This window comes from Hyperolius riggenbachi, chromosome 3 (genome assembly GCF_040937935.1).
Source record: "Hyperolius riggenbachi isolate aHypRig1 chromosome 3, aHypRig1.pri, whole genome shotgun sequence".
NCBI lineage: Eukaryota > Metazoa > Chordata > Amphibia > Anura > Hyperoliidae > Hyperolius > Hyperolius riggenbachi.
Window position 1 is genome coordinate 220,129,478 of NC_090648.1, and position 18,553 is coordinate 220,148,030.

Below are 18,553 nucleotides of genomic sequence, written 5' to 3' on the forward strand. Positions count from 1 at the left end.
GAAGCTGCGCGGCCCGTTCTCTGTCCCTTCACTGTTCCCCGGCGGCTCCTCTTGCGTTGCATAATGACGCAATCAGGAAGAGCTGACACAGGCTCTTCCAGATTGCGTCATTATGCGACTCAAGAGGAGCCGCCGGGGACCAGTGAAGGGAGAGAGAACGGGCCACACAGCTTCCCGGGAGCGTGCTTAGACCTTTCACCACCATGGAACAGGTGAGAAGTCTCCATGCGGCTTCCACTGCGCCTATTCTGGGTAAGGGGACATAGGAGGCAAAAGGGGGCTGTAAGGAGGTACGAGGGAGACAAATAAGGGAATACTGGAGGCACAAGGGACAGGGATAGCACAATGTCCCGACTTAAGAACGGATTCAGGCTAAGAATAAACCTACAGTCCCTATCTCGTTCATTAACCGGGGACTACCTGTATATCACTCTTTGAGTAATTAATCTATATTCTACAAGTTTCACTTCCTATATTTAATTACTGAAATAAGTTGAGGATATTTAAATTTATTGAGGTGCATCTGTATACTGTATATGCTTATGATTAAGTCTCAGCTAAGCACTACCAGCATTTTCAATATTTCATTACTGGGAATGTCCCCAATGCATCCCCTTCTGTGGAAGCAAACAAGAAGTGAAAAAAAAAATCCAGGTTTGATTACTACCTTAGTAGAGGGAAGGCTCTGGATAGCATAAACCCTTCCCGTACCCGTTCAGCCCATCACTCCAACACTGTCCTCTGGGTGCAGCTATTTGATCCCAAGTAGGGATGGGCTTGTCCTTGGAACTACTCAGGGACGCAAGTAGTTTCAAAGAACCAGTGGGTCTAATAGCTATACAGAGGACAGGACAACACTGAAACAACAGGAAGACTATGTTATCCAAGCCTTCCCTCTACTAAGGTTATGTATCAAACCTGATGTTGTGTCACTTCAGGTTTGCTTTAAACTATACACATTACTAGCATGATCAATACTTGAACGGCTAAACTCTAAGGAGAGGTTTTTCCAGTTATTTGCAGTACTAATACGTGGATGGGAGAGCTGCAACTGGAAGGTCAGAATGGTCTTTGTGACCATCTTCTGCTTCATGGTCGTGCTTAGGCCTCTGCACAGGCACACTGAAGGCCCACACCTGCACAGTTGCATGGTGCAGCTCGCGATTGAGGAAAAAAAAAAAAAAAAAAAAGTGTGCACGAGCAGCTCATGCTACTGCGCAGCCCATCTTGTGCCTGCGCAGTGCAGCCACTCGTACATGGACGTTGTTACCACTTCTACACGCAGGGTAATACCTGAACAATAAAAGTCTATGGGGCCTAGCTCAATTACCTTGTCGCATCGCACCAGAAGTTCCCATTTCACCGCTGAGCCATTGCAAAGATAAAGAGTCATAGTTGGATTTCCGTGGCGACGCATCAGCAACACAAGTAATGTACGTCAATTGCCAACGAAAACATTTTAAATACAATGGCGGTATGGCACACATATGCAGAATGAAGTAAATATGACAGGGAATCCAGAAGTCCCAGCAACGTACTTCCTATCCAGCAGAGAATACAGCGCTGGGCGAGGGGTGGTGAAGGGTGCGTACGGGGGTGGCGTAATTCATATGAACCTGTCGGCGCATTCTGCTCCTGGGTCATATGAATGACGATTTGTGCAGTGTGAGGAGGGTGAAAGCATTGCACCAGAAACGTACTGGCCAGGTATAAAACCAGCCTAAAAAAACTATATAGTCTAAAATAAACATTGTATGTATCCCCTGGTCATAAAAACATAATTTTACTGAGCCTTTTCTCTCCAACTCAACCCCACTTAGCCCCGTGTGTGTCGGCTTCTAGTGCATAGCCCTGTACCCTTACAGACGAGTGCCATCTGTATCAGAGAGAGTGCTTGTGCAGTAGCACAAAGCCAAACAGGCTTGGTTTCTTCTGCTGAGCCCCAGCAGTAGCTCCTTGCTACTGTGCAGGCGAGAGTCAACCTGCACAGTGTGGCCAAGCTCTCTAATGTACTAGCAGCCACAAACTTCTGAGGATCTCAAAGCTTGATCAGTGGTCATTAGGAGGATGTTGATCAGTGGTCATTAGGAGTCTTCAGAAGCAAAATCGGCCTCCTTAAGATGGAAAGATCTGTACTGCACACGCACAAGTGCACGATAGGGGACACTTGCACGTGCTCAGTAAGGAACAGCCCATCTTCAGAAGGGAGCCCGAGTGCTTTCCGAAGACTGCTGAAGCCCAGCAGGAAAGAGCAGTCTACAACCGATCGGTTGTAGACTGCTAACGGGGGTGCCTGGGAGGAGGGGGGGGGGACCCACACTGGGAGGAGGCCGGGAAGGCTCTATAGGACCCAGAGCCCTCCCTCTCTTTAGGTGGGTATCTGTTTTTTATTTTTATTTTCGATTCAGACTCCCTTTAACCACTTCAGCACCACAGGGTTTTTTGCTTAAAAACCAGAGCAATTTTCACATTTCAGCGCTCCTCCCATTCATTCACCAATAACTTTATTGCTACTCATCAGATGTAAAAGATCTATATCTTGTTTTTTTGCCACAAATTATGCTTTGTGAGGGTGATATTTCCTTTTAGTAATTATGCCATTATCTGTGCATTTTAAAGGGAAACATGAGGAAAAAAAAGAAAAAAAATACACTATTTCTCCATTTCCATGCACTATAGTTTTCAAATAAACAATGTTACCAAAGGTAAAACCCACACATTGTATTTGCTAATTTGTCCTGGTTATCTCAACATTTAAATAATGTTCCTAGTACAATGTATGGCGATAATATATTAGTTTCTGGTTTGTGTTTTTTTGTTTTCTCATTGTACTCGATCAGTAATTAAAAGCCCTTATCTTTATCATTAACAGTAATACACTCTCATGGCATACATATTTTAAAAGCTAAGTCCCTTGGGTAACTATGTATTCTCTTTTCAATGCTGTCACTTTTGGGTTTTTTTACAAGTATTTATTTAGGGGTATAGAGTACATGAAAATAACAGTTTTATTGCTTTTCATTCAGTTTTCCGGTAAAAAAAAAAAAAAAATCACATGACTTAGCCCTCAGTTGTCAAACAACACAAAATCTATTCTCTCACTTGTCACGGTTAAAATGATACCCTATATACATAATCAGATAGCTTATTGGGCATACAGCACACTGTTTACCACAAGTACGCCTATCTACTCCCCTGAGCTTCAAGTAAAGTTTTGTGGGGATTAGATAAGCGTAGCAAGGGAGGTGAAGTGGTTAATATTGTGCTCTGCAACAAAAAAACGTGCTGGACACATCACACTTCCTACGAACCCTATTGCTGCTTGTTCACTTCTAGGGCTAGTCAATGAGATGCAAATTTCGAGAGGATGCAAAATTATGCCAATTTTTATGCAAATATATGCAGCTTGAAAATGGACCAGTCAAAGCCACTGCAGGATTCAATTGGTCTATTTTCAAGCTGCATAAAATATTGCATAACTTTGCATCAACCTGGAATTATTTGCAGTATTTTTACCATCCCTATTGAGGCTAGGTTCACAGTGGGACGTTGCGTTTTGATGCGACGTTACAGTCGCACCGCAAACTTACAACGCAATGCACCCAAAAAGTCGCGACGCAGCGTTAGCATCGCATACAGCAGATACAGTAAAAAATACAGGCAATGAAAAGTATGCTTCCAAGTCATTAACAGTCCAACACAGCTAATAACGTGTATAACGCACTGCATGCAGTACTTTTACTTAACGTGCAGCGTTGGTCACCAACGCAACGTGTGCACTGTGAACGGGGTATTGATTTTTCACTGCAGTGAGTTATTCTGCGTTAAAGAGAACCCGAGGTGTGTTTAAAGAATGTTATCTGCATACAGAGGCTGGATCTGCCTATACAGCCCAGCCTCTGTTGCTATCCCAAACCCCACTAAGGTCCCCCTGCACTCTGCAATCCCTCATAAATCACAGCCATGCTGTGAGGCTGTGTTTACATCTGTAGTGTCAGTCTCAGCTGCTCCCCCGCCTCCTGCATAGCTCCGGTCCCTGCCCCCGTCCCTTCCCTCCAATCAGCAGGGAGGGAAGGGATGCAGGCAGGGACTGGAGTTCTGCAGGAGGCGGGGAGAGCAGCAGACTGACACTATAGAGATAAACACAGCCTGCTCTGACAAGCTGTTTGTCAGCAGCAAGGCTGTGATTTATGGAGGGATTGCAGAGTGCAGGGGGACCTTAGGGGGGTTTGGGATAGCAACAGAGGCTGGGCTGTATAGGCAGATCCAGCCTCTGTATGCAGATAATATTCTTCAAACCCACCTCGGGTTCTCTTTAAATGCTGTTTTAATGTGCAACTTTAACGTCCCACTGTGAACTTAGCCTCACTCCTAAAACCACACTGAAAATGTTGAAACCCAGCGTTAAATCGTCAGCATCTAGTTTTTCTGGCCATTAGGTGACAACAAAAGCAGCAACAAACACAGCAGATGAAAAAAGTAAAAGAAACATAGTATCCTCACTTACATTACTTAAATATGGGTACAACATTGCTGTCCTACTTTTCATATACTGTATATTATTAACCAGTCTCTTTGTCTAAACCAGGCATGGGCAAACTTGCCCCTCCAGCTGTTAAGGAACAAGTCCCACAATGTATTGCAGGAGTCTGACAGCCACAGTCATGACTAAAAAGCAAATGCATTGTGGGACTTGTAGTTCCTTAACAGCTGGAGGGCCGAGTTTGCCCATGGCTGGTCTAAGCCATTCTCATACACATGCAGACCTCACCCTTTTACAACAAGCTATTTGACCTCTGGCACAACACTGAAGACAAGCCTCTATTGATGCCAGCTAAGGTTTGAGCTCACTCAGCCCTTATTTGTTTAAGTTTCATATATGAATAAAGGCTTAAGAATCACAGTGAATGCAACATAGATGCATTTCATTTCAAAACCCTAGTTAGACTTAACTCTTTAACCACATTTAACACAAATTCACTTATAGTATGCATACAAAATTAAATTGGAAAATCGTTTCATCTTTGCAGAATATCAGTGTAAAGCAGGGCTGTGGAGTCGGTCCAAAAATCCACCGACTCCGACTCCTCAGTTTAGGATTCCACCGACTCAGACTCCGACTCCTCCTCCTCTAATTTGCATATTACAATTTTGTTGATTAAAAGTATGTAACATGAAATTCGTCTCTTAACTGCCAACGCTTAGGAATTTTACAAGACAACTGAAGTGAGAAGGATATGTAGACTACTATATTTATTCCCTTTAGACTAAAACTAGTCCTTGGTAAGAGTACTTGTAAAAGGTACAAACCGGAACAAAGAACATCTATCAGGCCTTAGGCAATGTAAGTGTGGGTACATGTAAGAATGATGTGCAGGTACTCTGCAGGGGAATGAGGAGATTCTTCCTCTATTACACATTCTTCATGCACAATCTGAACCAGGTTTATGGGTGACAGACAACACCTCTGTGTTCAATGTGCACAGCATTCTCAGTGGATTCCCTGCAGCTCTGTGGGGAGTGCATATGTAGAGTATAGTACTACTGTGTAACAAAGTAAACCTGAGACAGATGAAATTAAAGTTTTATACAGACCTGGGGCTTCCTCCAGCCGCCTTCAGGATAATCAGTCCCTCGTTGTCCTCCTCCAGCACCTGGATCTTCTGCTATGAGTCCAGGTACTTGAGCCAGTCGGGCGTAGTGCGCATGCACACACTCCACCGCCAGGAGCATACTACACCTGGGCAGCACTATTGCCCAGGTGCAGAATGTTCCTGGCTGTGGGAGCGGCATGCAGCCGGACAGCGCTGACTGGCTGAATTACCAGGACTCATAGCAGAAGATCTGGGTGGTGGAGGACAGCGAGGGACTGATTAGCCTGAAGGGGGCTGGAGGAAGCCCCAGATATGTATAAAAAAAAAAACTTTACTTTTCATCCGTTTCAGGTACCCTTTAATTTGTAGTCTCCAAACCAAATTTTAACAACATATCAAATTATTTGATTTCATCAGCAAAGGGAGTGCATACATCAGCATCAATGCAGAATTATTTCCATCTTATTGACCATCTCTATTAGTGACACAGCTACACATCAGGCTTTATTCTTACAGCATAGATGTTATTTAGTATATATAAGAGATTCCTGTGTACACATCATATATACAGTCACAATCAGATCTGTATATCTGACCTTAAAAATACGGGGACTGCTTTATTGAAGCAGCACAAGTAACTACCGTATTTGCCGCCGTATAAGACGCTCCGGAATATAATACGCACCTAGGTTTAGAGGGTAAAAATCAGGGGGAAAAAAAAAAAAAGTATATACTAAACCTGGTGTGCCCATATTCCAAGAGCGTCTTATAATGTTCTCCCCCAACTGGTGTCCTCTTCTGTCCTCTCTTCTGTCTCTTGTGTGTCCCCAGATGTCTCCTCCTGTCCCTTGTTTATCCCCAGGTGTCTTCTTCTGTTGACAGGTGTCCCTGTTCTGTCCTCTGTGTGGCCGCTCTGCCCAGCCCCTTAGCTAGTGTGTCCTTTCCCTGTGTATTAAGTGTGTGTCCCCTTCTAACCCCTGTGTGGCTGCTCTGTCCAGCCCCCTAGCCTGTGTCTCTGCTCTGTTGCATTAAGTCCCCCCCCCCCCCCCCCCTTGTGACCCATGTGTGGCCGCTCTGTCTCACCCTCTTGTCTATGTCTCCAGTCCCCTGCATTAAGTGTCCCCCCTCCCCTGACCACTGAGGTCTGCTGTGTCCCATTGAGGCCCAATGCCAGTGCCTAACGCTTCCATGCTGAATCAAACTGTCCCCAGTATCTGTTCCACCATTTATCCAGTACCAGAATTAACACACTCGGTCCCGCCCGCTTTTCCGTGTCTCCGTTCCCCTGCCTGTTGAATGTTGTGACAGCCAGCGCGTACCGAATTCATGCTGCCTGGGATCGGCGATGTCCTGATTTACCCCTCTAGTGACAGGCGCTTGTGTAGATGGCCGCTCGGTCCCGCCCACTTGTCCGTGTCTCCGTTCCCCTGAATGTTAAATGAAGTGTCAGCCAGCGGGGTACCGAATACATGCCGTCTGGGATTGCCGATGTCCTGGCTTCCCCCTCTAGTGATCCGCGCTTGTGTGACATCACACAAGCACCGGTCACTAGAGGGGGAAATCAGGACATCGGCGATCCCAGGCAGCATGGATTCGGTACGCGCTGGCTGTCACAACATTTAACAGGCAGGGGAACGGAGACACGGACAAGCGGGCGGGACCGAGCGGCCATCTACACAAGCGCCGGTCACTAGAGGGGTAAATCAGGACATCGGCGATCCCAGGCAGCATGGATTCGGTAAGACGCTGGCTGCCACAACATTCACGGGAGCAGAGACACAGACCAGCGGGCGGGACACAGCAGACACTCAGCGGTCAGAAAGAGGGGGACACATCGCAGGGGAGCAGAGACACTGACAAGGGGGATGGACAGAGCAGAGACACAGACACATGCGGCTGGGACTATGCAGGGAATCCCCAATGTTGCGGCGGGTCGGCGGTTTGCATCGGCGGGCGATCAGTTGGGGATTCCCTGCCTTTGCCGTATAAGACGAAGGGACTTTTTCTCCCCATTTTTTGGGGAGAAAAAGTGCGTCTTATACGGCGAAAAATACGGTAATTTTGATTGGTTTATTTCATTTTTGTGGACTAAGCACAGCTATTACTGTATATATACTGTATATATACATTATTTTTAATGACTATTATCTGAGAAATACAACAATTTATCATATTTTCTATTTTAATTACAGCTACAAATTCATTAGGAGTCGGAGTCGGAGCATTTTTTCCCGACTCCGACTCCAGGCACCCAAAATTGCCCGACTCCACGACTCCGACTCCACAGCCCTGGTGTAAAGTTACTACTACATACCAGTTGGCCAGTAGGGATGGTCAATGAAATTCAAATAATTGTGATCGAATTATTTTCATTTCATTGACCATCCCTATTGGCCAGCTCTTCACCACTAGAGATGGCCAATTAGATGCTAATAATTCACACACATACATGCCAGTCTTGCACTGTCAGCAGACATTATCTGACCTCACTCTCTGTGGTCAGCAATGCAGCTCTGCAGAGTCTAAGTAACTATTGTAGCTGTAGTGCCGAAGCGGCTTAGAAATTTTAATATTTCAGCAGAAGGGAGAGTAGCTGGACCTTGATAACGAATTACTAGCTGGAAGTAGCAATGGTCAGTGAGATGCTAGTAATACCAGACTGCATTCAAATGTAATTTGAACAGTATGCAGCTTGGAATTGGGCTAACCAATTGTTTGGTCCAGTTCCAAATTGCATACAGTTTGCATCAAATATGTTTGCAAATCAGGATTATCATCTAATGGACCATCTCTATTCACCACTGACCATTTCAAGCCTGCGACTGTTAATTGCTGTAATGTGGCACACATCCCGAGGACAGGACTGATCCCAATCTCCATTGCAATCACACCATGCAGTAACTGACAATCAACCGATAGCCATAATGGTGGCATCTAATGATCCAATCTTTTTCATCCAATCTTATAATTTCTATGTAATATAAGGGAACTGCCTAAATTATCCATGCAATACATTTACTCAATTTACCCTTATATTATATAAATTTGGTAAAATTGGTTGAAAAAGATTGGATCATTAGTGGCCACTTTAAAGAGAACCCGAGGTGGGATTAAACTATGCTAGTGGGGCACAGAGGCTGGTTGTGCACACTAACACCAGCCTCTGTTGCCCCATGGTGTGCCTCCATGTCCCCCCTGCGCGCCGCTATAGCCCACGCAGTGCTGGCGACACGCAGCGCGTCGCCAGCACAATGTTTACCTCAGCGCTGTCTGTCAGCGCCACTCCCCCGCATCGCCGCTACCCGCCTGCGTCACTTCCCTCCTATCAGCGGGAGGGAAGGGACACGGGCGGGCGCTGCGTGTCGCCAGCACTGCGGGGGCTATAGCGGCGCGCAGGGGGGACATAGAGGCACACCATGGGGCAACAGAGGCTGGTGTTAGTGTGCACAACCAGCCTCTGTGCCCCACTAGCATAGTTTAATCCCACCTCGGGTTCTCTTAAAGGTCACTAACCTGTGGCAGGTATTGTAGGCAGCCTGGCCCTCCCATGACATGCCCTGCGTGAGTTATGGGGGAAAGTGTAGAAGAGTAAGGTCGCATTCACAGTGGAACGTTATGGTCACACGTTATGAAGTCATAAAACGCAGCTAATCCAATGGGCCGTTCACAGTGCGACGTTAAAGTCGCATTAAAAAAAATGTTGCGTTGTGGTAACTCACTGCTTGCAGTGCGTTACCTCTTAACAGACACGTTGTGACTTTAATGTCGCATTAAAATGCAACATCCAAGTGTGAATACAGCCTTAAAGAGACTCCGTAACAAAAATTGCATCCTGTTTTTTATCATCCTACAAGTTCCAAAAGCTATTCTAATGTGTTCTGGCTAACTGCAGCACTTTGTACTATCACAGTCTCTGTAATAAATCAACTTATCTCTCTATTGTCAGACTTGTCAGCCTGTGTCTGGAAGGCTGCCAAGTTCTTCAGTGTTGTGGTACTGCTATGAACTCCCCCTTCCAGGCCCCTCTATGCACACTGCCTGTGTGTTATTTAGATTAGAGCAGCTTCTCTCTTCTCTTTTACAAGCTGGATAAATCGTCCTCTGAGCTGACTGGGCTTTCACATAGTGAGGAAATTCAGACAAGGGCAAAGCTGTTTGCAGGAAGAAAAGAGCAGCCTGAAACTTCAGTGCATGAGAGATGCAGGGGGAAAGAAACACACAAATGATCTCTTCTTGAGATTCAAAAGGAAGGCTGTACACAGCCTGATTGTGTATGGATGTATTTTCTATGTGTGGACATACTGTACATCAACCTACTTCCTGTTTTGGTGGCCATTTTGTTTGTTTATAAACAAACTTTTTAAAACTGTTTTTAACCACTTTTAATGCGGCGGGGAGCGGCGAAATTGTGACAGAGGGTAATAGGAGACGTCCCCTAACGCACTGGTATGTTTACTTTTGTGCGATTTTAACAATACAGATTCTCTTTAAGGATAATAGTCTAGGCTGCATGCAGGCTTAGGACTGGAACCCACTAGAGTGCTTTAAGATCGCCGCTTTGACAATTAATTTCAAGGATGGGCTAATTGCAAATTCAGGACAGGCAGCATTTTGGGCTCCAATGCAAAGTATACAAGCGCTGCAAAGTTGCTTTTGAATCACTTTTCAGATACATTTTGCAGTAATTTGGGAGTCCAACGTTTTTTGTGGTTTCTTTTTTTAATTAAGTTACTCACCTGTCGTCCCAATTTCCATCTAACTTTTGTTGTCTAGCCCGCTAACAGAGGAGGTCAGAGGCGCTTCTTTGATTGGAGCTACTGAAGCACCTATGACCAATTTTGCTAGGGCACGGGCGGAAGCAAGACATTGGGTCACCCGGTGAATATATAAAACTTTATTTACACAGGCTAAATCGGTAGGGCTGTACAGTTAAGTGTACATCGCTTTAAAACGCTGGTAATCGCAAATGGAATCACTGCACAGAGTGCTTGTTAGATTGCTAAGCGCTGCTGCGCTTCCTAGTGGGTTCCTGACCGAAATCGAGAAGGATATGGCTTTTTCCTTTTAAAATAATACCAGTTGCCTGACTCTCCTGCTGATCCTATGCCTCTAAAGGCAGCCATACACTGGTCAATTGCCACCAGATCGACCAGCAGATAGATTCCTCTGTGATGGAATATGATCAAAGAGGGATCTATTGGCTGCCTACACTGCAAACAGATTTTGAATCGATTTCACTATGAAATCAATTCACAATCTGTGAAGCTCCCGCCTCCCCCAGCATACAGTACCTGATCTGGCCGGCACGAGTCCCCGTGGTCTCTTCTCCGCTCTGGGCTTCAGCTTCACTTTACTTTACTTCCAGTCGGCGGAAGTTTAAACAGTAGAGGGTGCTCTACTGTTTAAACTTCCCCCGACAGGAAGTAAGTGAAGCCAGCCGGAGCCCAGTGCGGAAAAGGGACCGCGGGGAAAGGCGCCGGCGGAACAGGTAATGTATTGTCACTAGCGTCGGTCATTCAAACGCCGCTATCGACGCACTCCCGACCCGCCGCGATCGAGCGAAATTTTCCACGCGGACAGATCGACGGGATAGATTGATTTTGGATGGAAATCGGTCGAACGGTCAGCGTTTGCGTATAGATTGCACAGCAGAATCGATGACAGTGATCGAATCTGCTGTCTACCGCCGGGAAATCGAGTAAGTGTATGGGCACCTTTATACTTTTAGCCACAGCCCCTTAAAGGACAACTGTAGTGAGAGGTATATGGAGGCTGCCATATTTAATTCCTTATAAGCAATACCAGTTGCCCGGCAGCCCTGCTGATCCTCTGCTTCTAATACTTTTAGCCATAGACCCTAAACAGGCATGCAGAAAATCAGGAGTTTGCCATTATTGTCAGATTTGACAAGATTAGCAGCATGCTTGTTTTTGGTCTGATTCAAACACTACTGCAGCCAAATATATCAGCAAGGCTGCCAGGCAACTGGTATTGTTTAAAAGGAGATAAATATGGCTGCCTCCATATACTTCTCACTACAGTTGTCCTTTAACAAGCATGCAGATCAGGTGCTCTGACTGAAGTCAAACTGGATTAGCTGCATGCTTGTTTAAGGTGTGTGATTCAGCCACTGCTGCAGCCAAAGACATCAGCAGGACTGACAAGCAACTGGTATTGTTTAAACGGAAACATCCATATCCCTTTTAAAAGACAACTGAAGTAAGAAAAATATGAAGACTGTAATATTTATTTCCTTTTAAACGATACCAGTTGCCTGGCAGTCCAGTTGATCTATTTGGCCGCAGTAGTTTCTGAATAACTACAGAAACAAGCATGCAGCTAATCTTGTCAGATCTGATAATGACGTCAGAAACACCTGATCTGCTGCATGCGTGTTCAGGATCTATGGCTAAAAAAGTATAATGCTAGGCATACACGGCTCGTTTTATATTATCAATCGAGCCGCTGATGGCTTGATTGATAATATCCGACATGTCCGATCACCGCGCCGGATCGATACCACGCTCGATCCCCGCGGGCGAACAATGGAAGAAACGAAGCAAAGATAAGGAAGTGCCCACAGGGACGAGCAGGAATCGATCCACACGCATGCACGGAGACGCGCCGGCAGCTCGATTCCGGCACATAAACGTGCCGTGTATGCCCAGCATTAGCGGCAGAGAAGAAGCAGGATACCTAGGCAACTGGCATTGTTTAAAAGGAAATAAATATGGCTGCCTCCATATCCCTCTAGCTTAAGTTGACCTTTAAGGCCAATTTCCTCATTATCTGTTGCAGCAGTAACTATACTTTTTACTCTGCAGAAAGCTAATGAATAACCATGACTGTAACTAAATATTTTGAAATTAAAAAAAAAAAAAGGGGGGGGCTTAACTGAAGCTTTAATAGAGAACTTTTTTAAAAAACTACATCCCTGCCTTATGTAAAAATCAGTTTCAAAAGTTAAAGTAAAAATGTTGGTACTGCAGTTTACAGCAAACCTGAAGTTAGGCTTGACAAAAGACTTCTCTGGAATCCTACAGTCTTATTTCTATGTTTAAAAGGGAAACTAGCATGGCAGTAAGGTCCCTAGTTTAACTTACCTAGGGTTCCTTCTAGCCAACACTCCCCCGTAGTTCCGTTTACTCGCTGTCCCTACACTCTTCTCCCTTCAGCTGTTGTGCCCCTCCAAAATCAGGCCAACTCAGCCAGACACAGGCTATTCCACATACATGGCCCTAGGCCGCATTTTAATTGATCGCACTCCCTTTGCAGCGCTTGAGGCATGTGCAGTTGCAGTTTATTCAAACTGCACAAGTGCATGCCGTTCCCAGCCACAGGAGTGAGAACGACGCGTGTGCAGCCCCCCAGACCGCGCATGCAGCTTTCTAAGGAGATAGCAGCTAAAGGGAGAAGAGCAGAAAGACAGCGAGGGACCAAGACAACTACAAGAGGCTGGAAGGAACCTTAGGTTAGTTAAACTTACCAGTTGCATGTGCAAATGGCCTAAAACGCACAAACCTCCCCACTAAATACTCACCGAGCACTGGAGGCTCAGTAAGTATTTAAAAGGCTGCAAACATCCCAAAAACAAAGTCCCAGTTACCCCTCAGGCATGCCAGTTAGTTCAGACTTCTGGTTGTCTGAGTTCTGGAAAACAGGGACTTTGCTGTATAAAGAAAGCACAGTATGTATTTAGTAAATTAGAAACACAAGGAAATGATTGGATAACATTCCCATAAAATTCTGGATGCCTTCCAATCACAGTAAATATGTATATGCATGAAGGGTACCCAAAATGATTTTATACATAACAAGGGGTACTTGGAAATCGCTGCCTTTTACGGCTATAATTATGCTGAGAAACGCTGTCATAGTTGAGAATATAGGCAATACACACCTTAGAACTGCAATCAGTGCAAAGCAGAAAATATACTGCTATTCCCCCTCAACACAAAGTATAACATGGTTTACATAGCTTGGCTAGTACATCATCTGAAATGTCAGAAGGCAAAGAGAAAGTGATAAGGAAACAGACATGTGTACTTAGTGTGTAGGGGGTTAGGCTGGGCCCTGCTGTTATGGGCCTGGATATAGCTACACCTGCAGCAACCAAAAGGTGGTGGACATTAAACTGAAAGAAAAATGGGGAATTCTACTCTACAGCTATGATATTAACAAGAGAAATTCACGATTGTCACTGCCAAAGAAGACCCCCTCCCCAAGCACAAGATTAACTGTTTGTTTAATGACAAAAAACATCACACAGTTAGCAGCACATATGTGATCTTACCCCCCCAGATCCCCAGCTTCAGCTGAGATCTGTCGAGATTCTCCACGTAATCTCCCAGGAACCTGTTCAGGAGATCTGCCACCACAGACTCCAGCATGATCGCCTGCGAGCAGGAAGTGTCCGCGCAGAGAAAGGGTGGATGCAAAAAATAAGAAACGAAAGCTTATGTAAAGCAAACAATGTCAGTGACTAACGGTGGGCGCATTGGTCTGCTGTATTCATTAAATGTGACACCGTGTCATATCGCAGGAACGTCAGTTCGCAGACATAATAATGCACTGTGCTGCTGCAATTGCAACTTTGTGCTCATTAGCTATGACTTGCTGCAGGAAGCATTATTTTAGTTGCCATTGAAAGCTAATGCGGCTAATAATAATCAGCACAGCCTGCGCGAGTCAGTGCGTAGCCGTTACGCAAGCAGTTCCCGGTACAGGCTTCCTGGCTGCTACCCTGTCATACAGCGGATCCTGCACGGGTCGTGTATGTGTGTGTATATGTCATGGGGCTTGTCACGTGACGCGGAGAAAAGGCTCTATAATATAGTTCATGTGACAGGTCGCGCGCAAGCATTCTCGTAGTACACGTGACATGGCGCGCGCGCACAGTAGCGTAGTCCTTATCACAGTGCGCGTGTATGGAAAGGGTTCTTGACGTTCAGCGCATTTGCAAAACCGCTCAGCAAATAGCCACATCCAAAAAAACGGATGCAGAACTAGTGGAAATAGGCCCTAACGTTTACAATATGTGTTAGCATTTAATTTAATACTATATTAAAAAAAAAGATACATTTGTATATGTTATCATTAGAGGTTGTCAATGAGATGCTGTCATACTTCTGCCCTGTATGCAAATGTATTGCAAGTAATATGGAGTTTGGAACTTGTTCCTGAGTTGATGAAATTCACTCATAGCATTTTTGATTGGTCAAGTACTACACACCATTTGCTGTAAATTTTCATGCAAGCTGACATTATTATTGGTTTATAAAGTGCCAACATATTCCGTAGCGCTGTATAAAGTAAATACGCATCTCATTGACCATCCCTAATCACCTGGGCGCTAGTGTACTTGGGAAACCTCTCAGGGCCCCTTTTCACAGGTGGCTGAACTGCGTGCTCAGTGAGTAATTACCAAGCAGCAACAAGCAGTTGTGAGATTTAGACAGTCTTTTCACTGCCTATCAACTGCTCATGGAAAAGATCCTTTAGGGCAAGCGATGTAAAACAAGCGCAGGAGATTTTGGGACAGCCAGCATCACCATATCCCGTAATATGGCTACAGTGTCCCTCAGTGAGTAATTAGGGTGCCATATTACTACAAAAACACTGTAATTTGGCTTCCAGTAATCGCTGGAAGCCAAATTACTTATTTCCCCCACTATCCATGGCAACCTGGAGGGAGGTATTGTAACTAACGCCGCCGGGTATTGTGCAGGAGCAGGGTGAGCCGTATATCAGCTTTACCCTGTGCCCAAACCTCCCTACAGCTGAATTATAGGTATGCCCTTAGAGGGACTCTGAGGAGTAAAGAAAAACAAAATCGGAACTTACCTGGGGCTTTCTCCAGCCCAACGTAGGTCGGAAAGGTCCCCCGGTGTCTTCCTGGCTCCTCTCCCGGTTTCTCCACAGAAATCACGACCGGCTACACCAGGGCCGAGTGTCGGGCTGACACTTCCTGAACGATGACGCTCCTCGTCATCACACCGGCCGCTACACGTCATCACGGCGGCCGGCGTGACAGTACTGCGCATGCACGGTTTTCTAACTGTAAACCGCACATGTGCAGTACTGTCACGCCGGCCGCCGTGATGATGCATAGCGGCCCGCGTGATGACAAGTCTCATCATCGTTCAGGAAGTGTCAGCCCCGGTGTCGCCGGTCGTGATTTCTGCAGAGGGACCGGGAGAGGAGCCAGGAAGAGGCCGGGGGACCTCCCGACCTATGGTGGGCTGGAGAAAGTCCCAGGTAAGTTCCGATTTTGTTTTCTTTTACTCCTCAGAGTCCCTTTAAGGAACAGTTTGAAGCATTGTAATTGGCTGAATAGTGTGGGTGTAGTGATTATTACAACCTATTTAAAACCTAATGGAGGCTATCAACAATACAATCCTGTGGCTGATCGATCATTTTCCGATCACTGCGGAAATCAATGGCTGAATTCCTGCTAACCAATTTGACTAGATTAATGGAAATGATCCTTTTCCGGTGTGATCAGATTGGTTAGGGGGAATTCATTCAGTAATGGGCGTGAACAATTGTTTCCGATTCACTGACGAGGTGATCGGAAACGATCGATCGGCCAGGAATTGTATAATGGCCACCTTAAAAGTTGTAGAGGCTGGTGTTATTGTAGAAGTGTTAAAAAAAAAAAAAACAATCACATTACCAAATTTCCCTTTGAGGTTTCCCACTGGCTCGCCTCAAGTAGACTAGCTCCCGTAAATGAGTTTATTTATTTGTTTTGTTTTATTTTGTATTCATATAACACTGGTATCCTCAGCAGCACTTTACAGAATGTATGTTCTTGTCACTAGTTTTACCAGCTTGCATCCAAATTGCTTGCAGCTTTAGGGAAGGAATAGAAAAGGAATGGACTCGCTGCGACCACCTATTGCGAGCCAAAGGGAGCAAGGGATCCTAGGGAATCAAACGGGCAGCAGAAGAAAGGAGGTCCCGGTACACCAATGGCTGGGTGAAAAAAGTCTCCGTTTTATTAGTCACATCAGTGGATACACAAAAATTAAAAAACTCACACGTATCGGAGCTCAAGGCTCCTTAAGGCATACCTCCCAACATTTAACTTTTACAACACGGGACACTTAGGCCACACCCATGGCCACACCCCAACCCCGTAATTATATTAATTACTCCCGAAAGGGGAGGCGCGTGAGGGTGCCAGTGGGTGGGGAGGAGGGTGAGAGTGGGTGGGCAGAGAGGGGGAAAAAACAATCGAGGCACCAGCCCGGGATGCGTATGCAGCATCGATGGCCGCCGCCATTAAACTTTTCCCTCCCTCCCTCCTAATATGCCCCCCAGTGTCCCCTTCCCCCCCGCAGAGTAAACAAATGTGCAGCGGAGCGGGCTGTAACTCCTACCATTGCCTCTCTGCACCGTCCGGGATCTCATGTTATCTTCTCGGCTTCCTGTGATGTCACAGGAAGCCGGAAGCCGAGAAGACAACATGAGATCCCGGTGCGGAGAGGCACTGGTAGGAGTTACAGCCCGCTCCGCTGCACATTTGTTTACTCTGCTGGGGGAAAGGGACACTGGGGAGCATATTAGGAGGGAGGGAGGGAGAAGTTTAATGGCGGCGGCCATCGATGCCGCATACACATCCTGGGCTGGTGCCTCGATCTTTTTTTCCCCCCAGCGGCCGGGACTAAGGGGGGGGGAGCGCGGGACAGCAGGACGGCCCCCCAAAATCGGGAATGTCCCGGCGAAACCGGGGCGGTTGGGGGCCCTGTTAAGGAGCCAAGGAGCCTTGAGCTCTGATACGCGCAAGCTTTTTAATTTTTGTGTATCCACTGATGTGACTAATAAAACGGAGACTTTTTTCACCCAGCCATTGGTGTAACTGGACCTCCTTTCTTCTGCTGCCCGTTTTGGGAAGGAACACACTAGGCAGAATCACATGAGTTTTCCTCATAGCACGTAGTGGAAAACGCATATGGAAATTCTGCCTAGTGTGTTCCTACCCTTAAAGTCAATGGGAACCTGGAGAAAAAAACCAGATACTTACATAAGGGCCCATTCACACCTGAGCGTTTTGCCGGCGATTTCAGGAAAACGCTCAAACGCTAGCATTTTTCAAAGCGCTAGTGTAATTAAAGTCTATGAGCCCATTTTTACTTTGGCTGATTTGCGCTAATCGCCGCAAATCGCCCAAAAACGTGAAATGCAAACGCGTCACCTGCATCATTTTCAGGTGATTTCCCGGCGATCGTGTTTCAGTGCTATAGAGGCGGTAAACGTGATCGCCAAAAAACCGGCAAGTGTGAACGGCGATTTTTTGGCATTAACCACCAAAAATCGCCAGAGCAAAACGCTAGCATTTTGCTCACAGCAAGTGTGAATGGGCCCTAAGGAGAGGGAAGGCTCTGGGTCCTATAAAGCCTTCCCGATCCTCTAACGGTTCCACCCCCCCCCCCCGTTCAATGTATTACGTACAGCGCATGTATGAGCGCGCGAGAGAGCGTGCTTGTGCAGGCTCAGTATGGAGCTGCCTGTCTTTGGGAGCACTCAGGCTTCCAAAGCAGGCAGAAAGCAGTATTTGACCAATTGTTCAAATAATGCTACCGGGGGAGCAAGCGCTGGAATGCAGGGACCGTGAGGGCCCGTTTCCACTTGTGCGGTGCGAATTAGTCGCGGAAAACGCCAAATTAATTTGCACGCGTATGCGAATTTTACAGCGAATTCGCGGGCGTTTTTTGCATATGTTAGTAAGTATGCAAATTTAGCCATGTCAGTGCCTGTGTGCTTTTACATTGATTTTATGCGAAAACGCCTGCGAATTCGCTGTAAAATTTGCGGTAAAATTCATGTACGAAAACGCAGGCGAATTTCCTATTAGATACATTGTATGGGAATGCGGTATGCGAATTCTGCGGGGTCTACCGTGCACATTTTTTCTGCACAGAAAAACGTTTAGAAATGCTGACAAGTAGAAACAG

At 46.0% G+C, this 18,553-nt stretch overlaps 1 protein-coding gene across 5 annotated transcripts in view; it reads right to left on the reverse strand.

Annotated features, from left to right (window-relative positions):
* Nucleotides 1-14,378, reverse strand: part of VPS13C (vacuolar protein sorting 13 homolog C) — a 390,940-nt gene extending 376,562 nt beyond the window's left edge. For all 5 annotated transcript variants that reach the window (XM_068275765.1, XM_068275764.1, XM_068275763.1 and 2 more), the window contains exon 1: nt 13,888-14,378. In XM_068275765.1, coding sequence (XP_068131866.1) covers nt 13,888-13,984 — 97 coding nt within the window. In that variant the 5' untranslated portion in view covers nt 13,985-14,378. The remainder of the gene's footprint in view (nt 1-13,887) is intronic.
* Nucleotides 14,379-18,553: the final 4,175 nt, after the last annotated feature.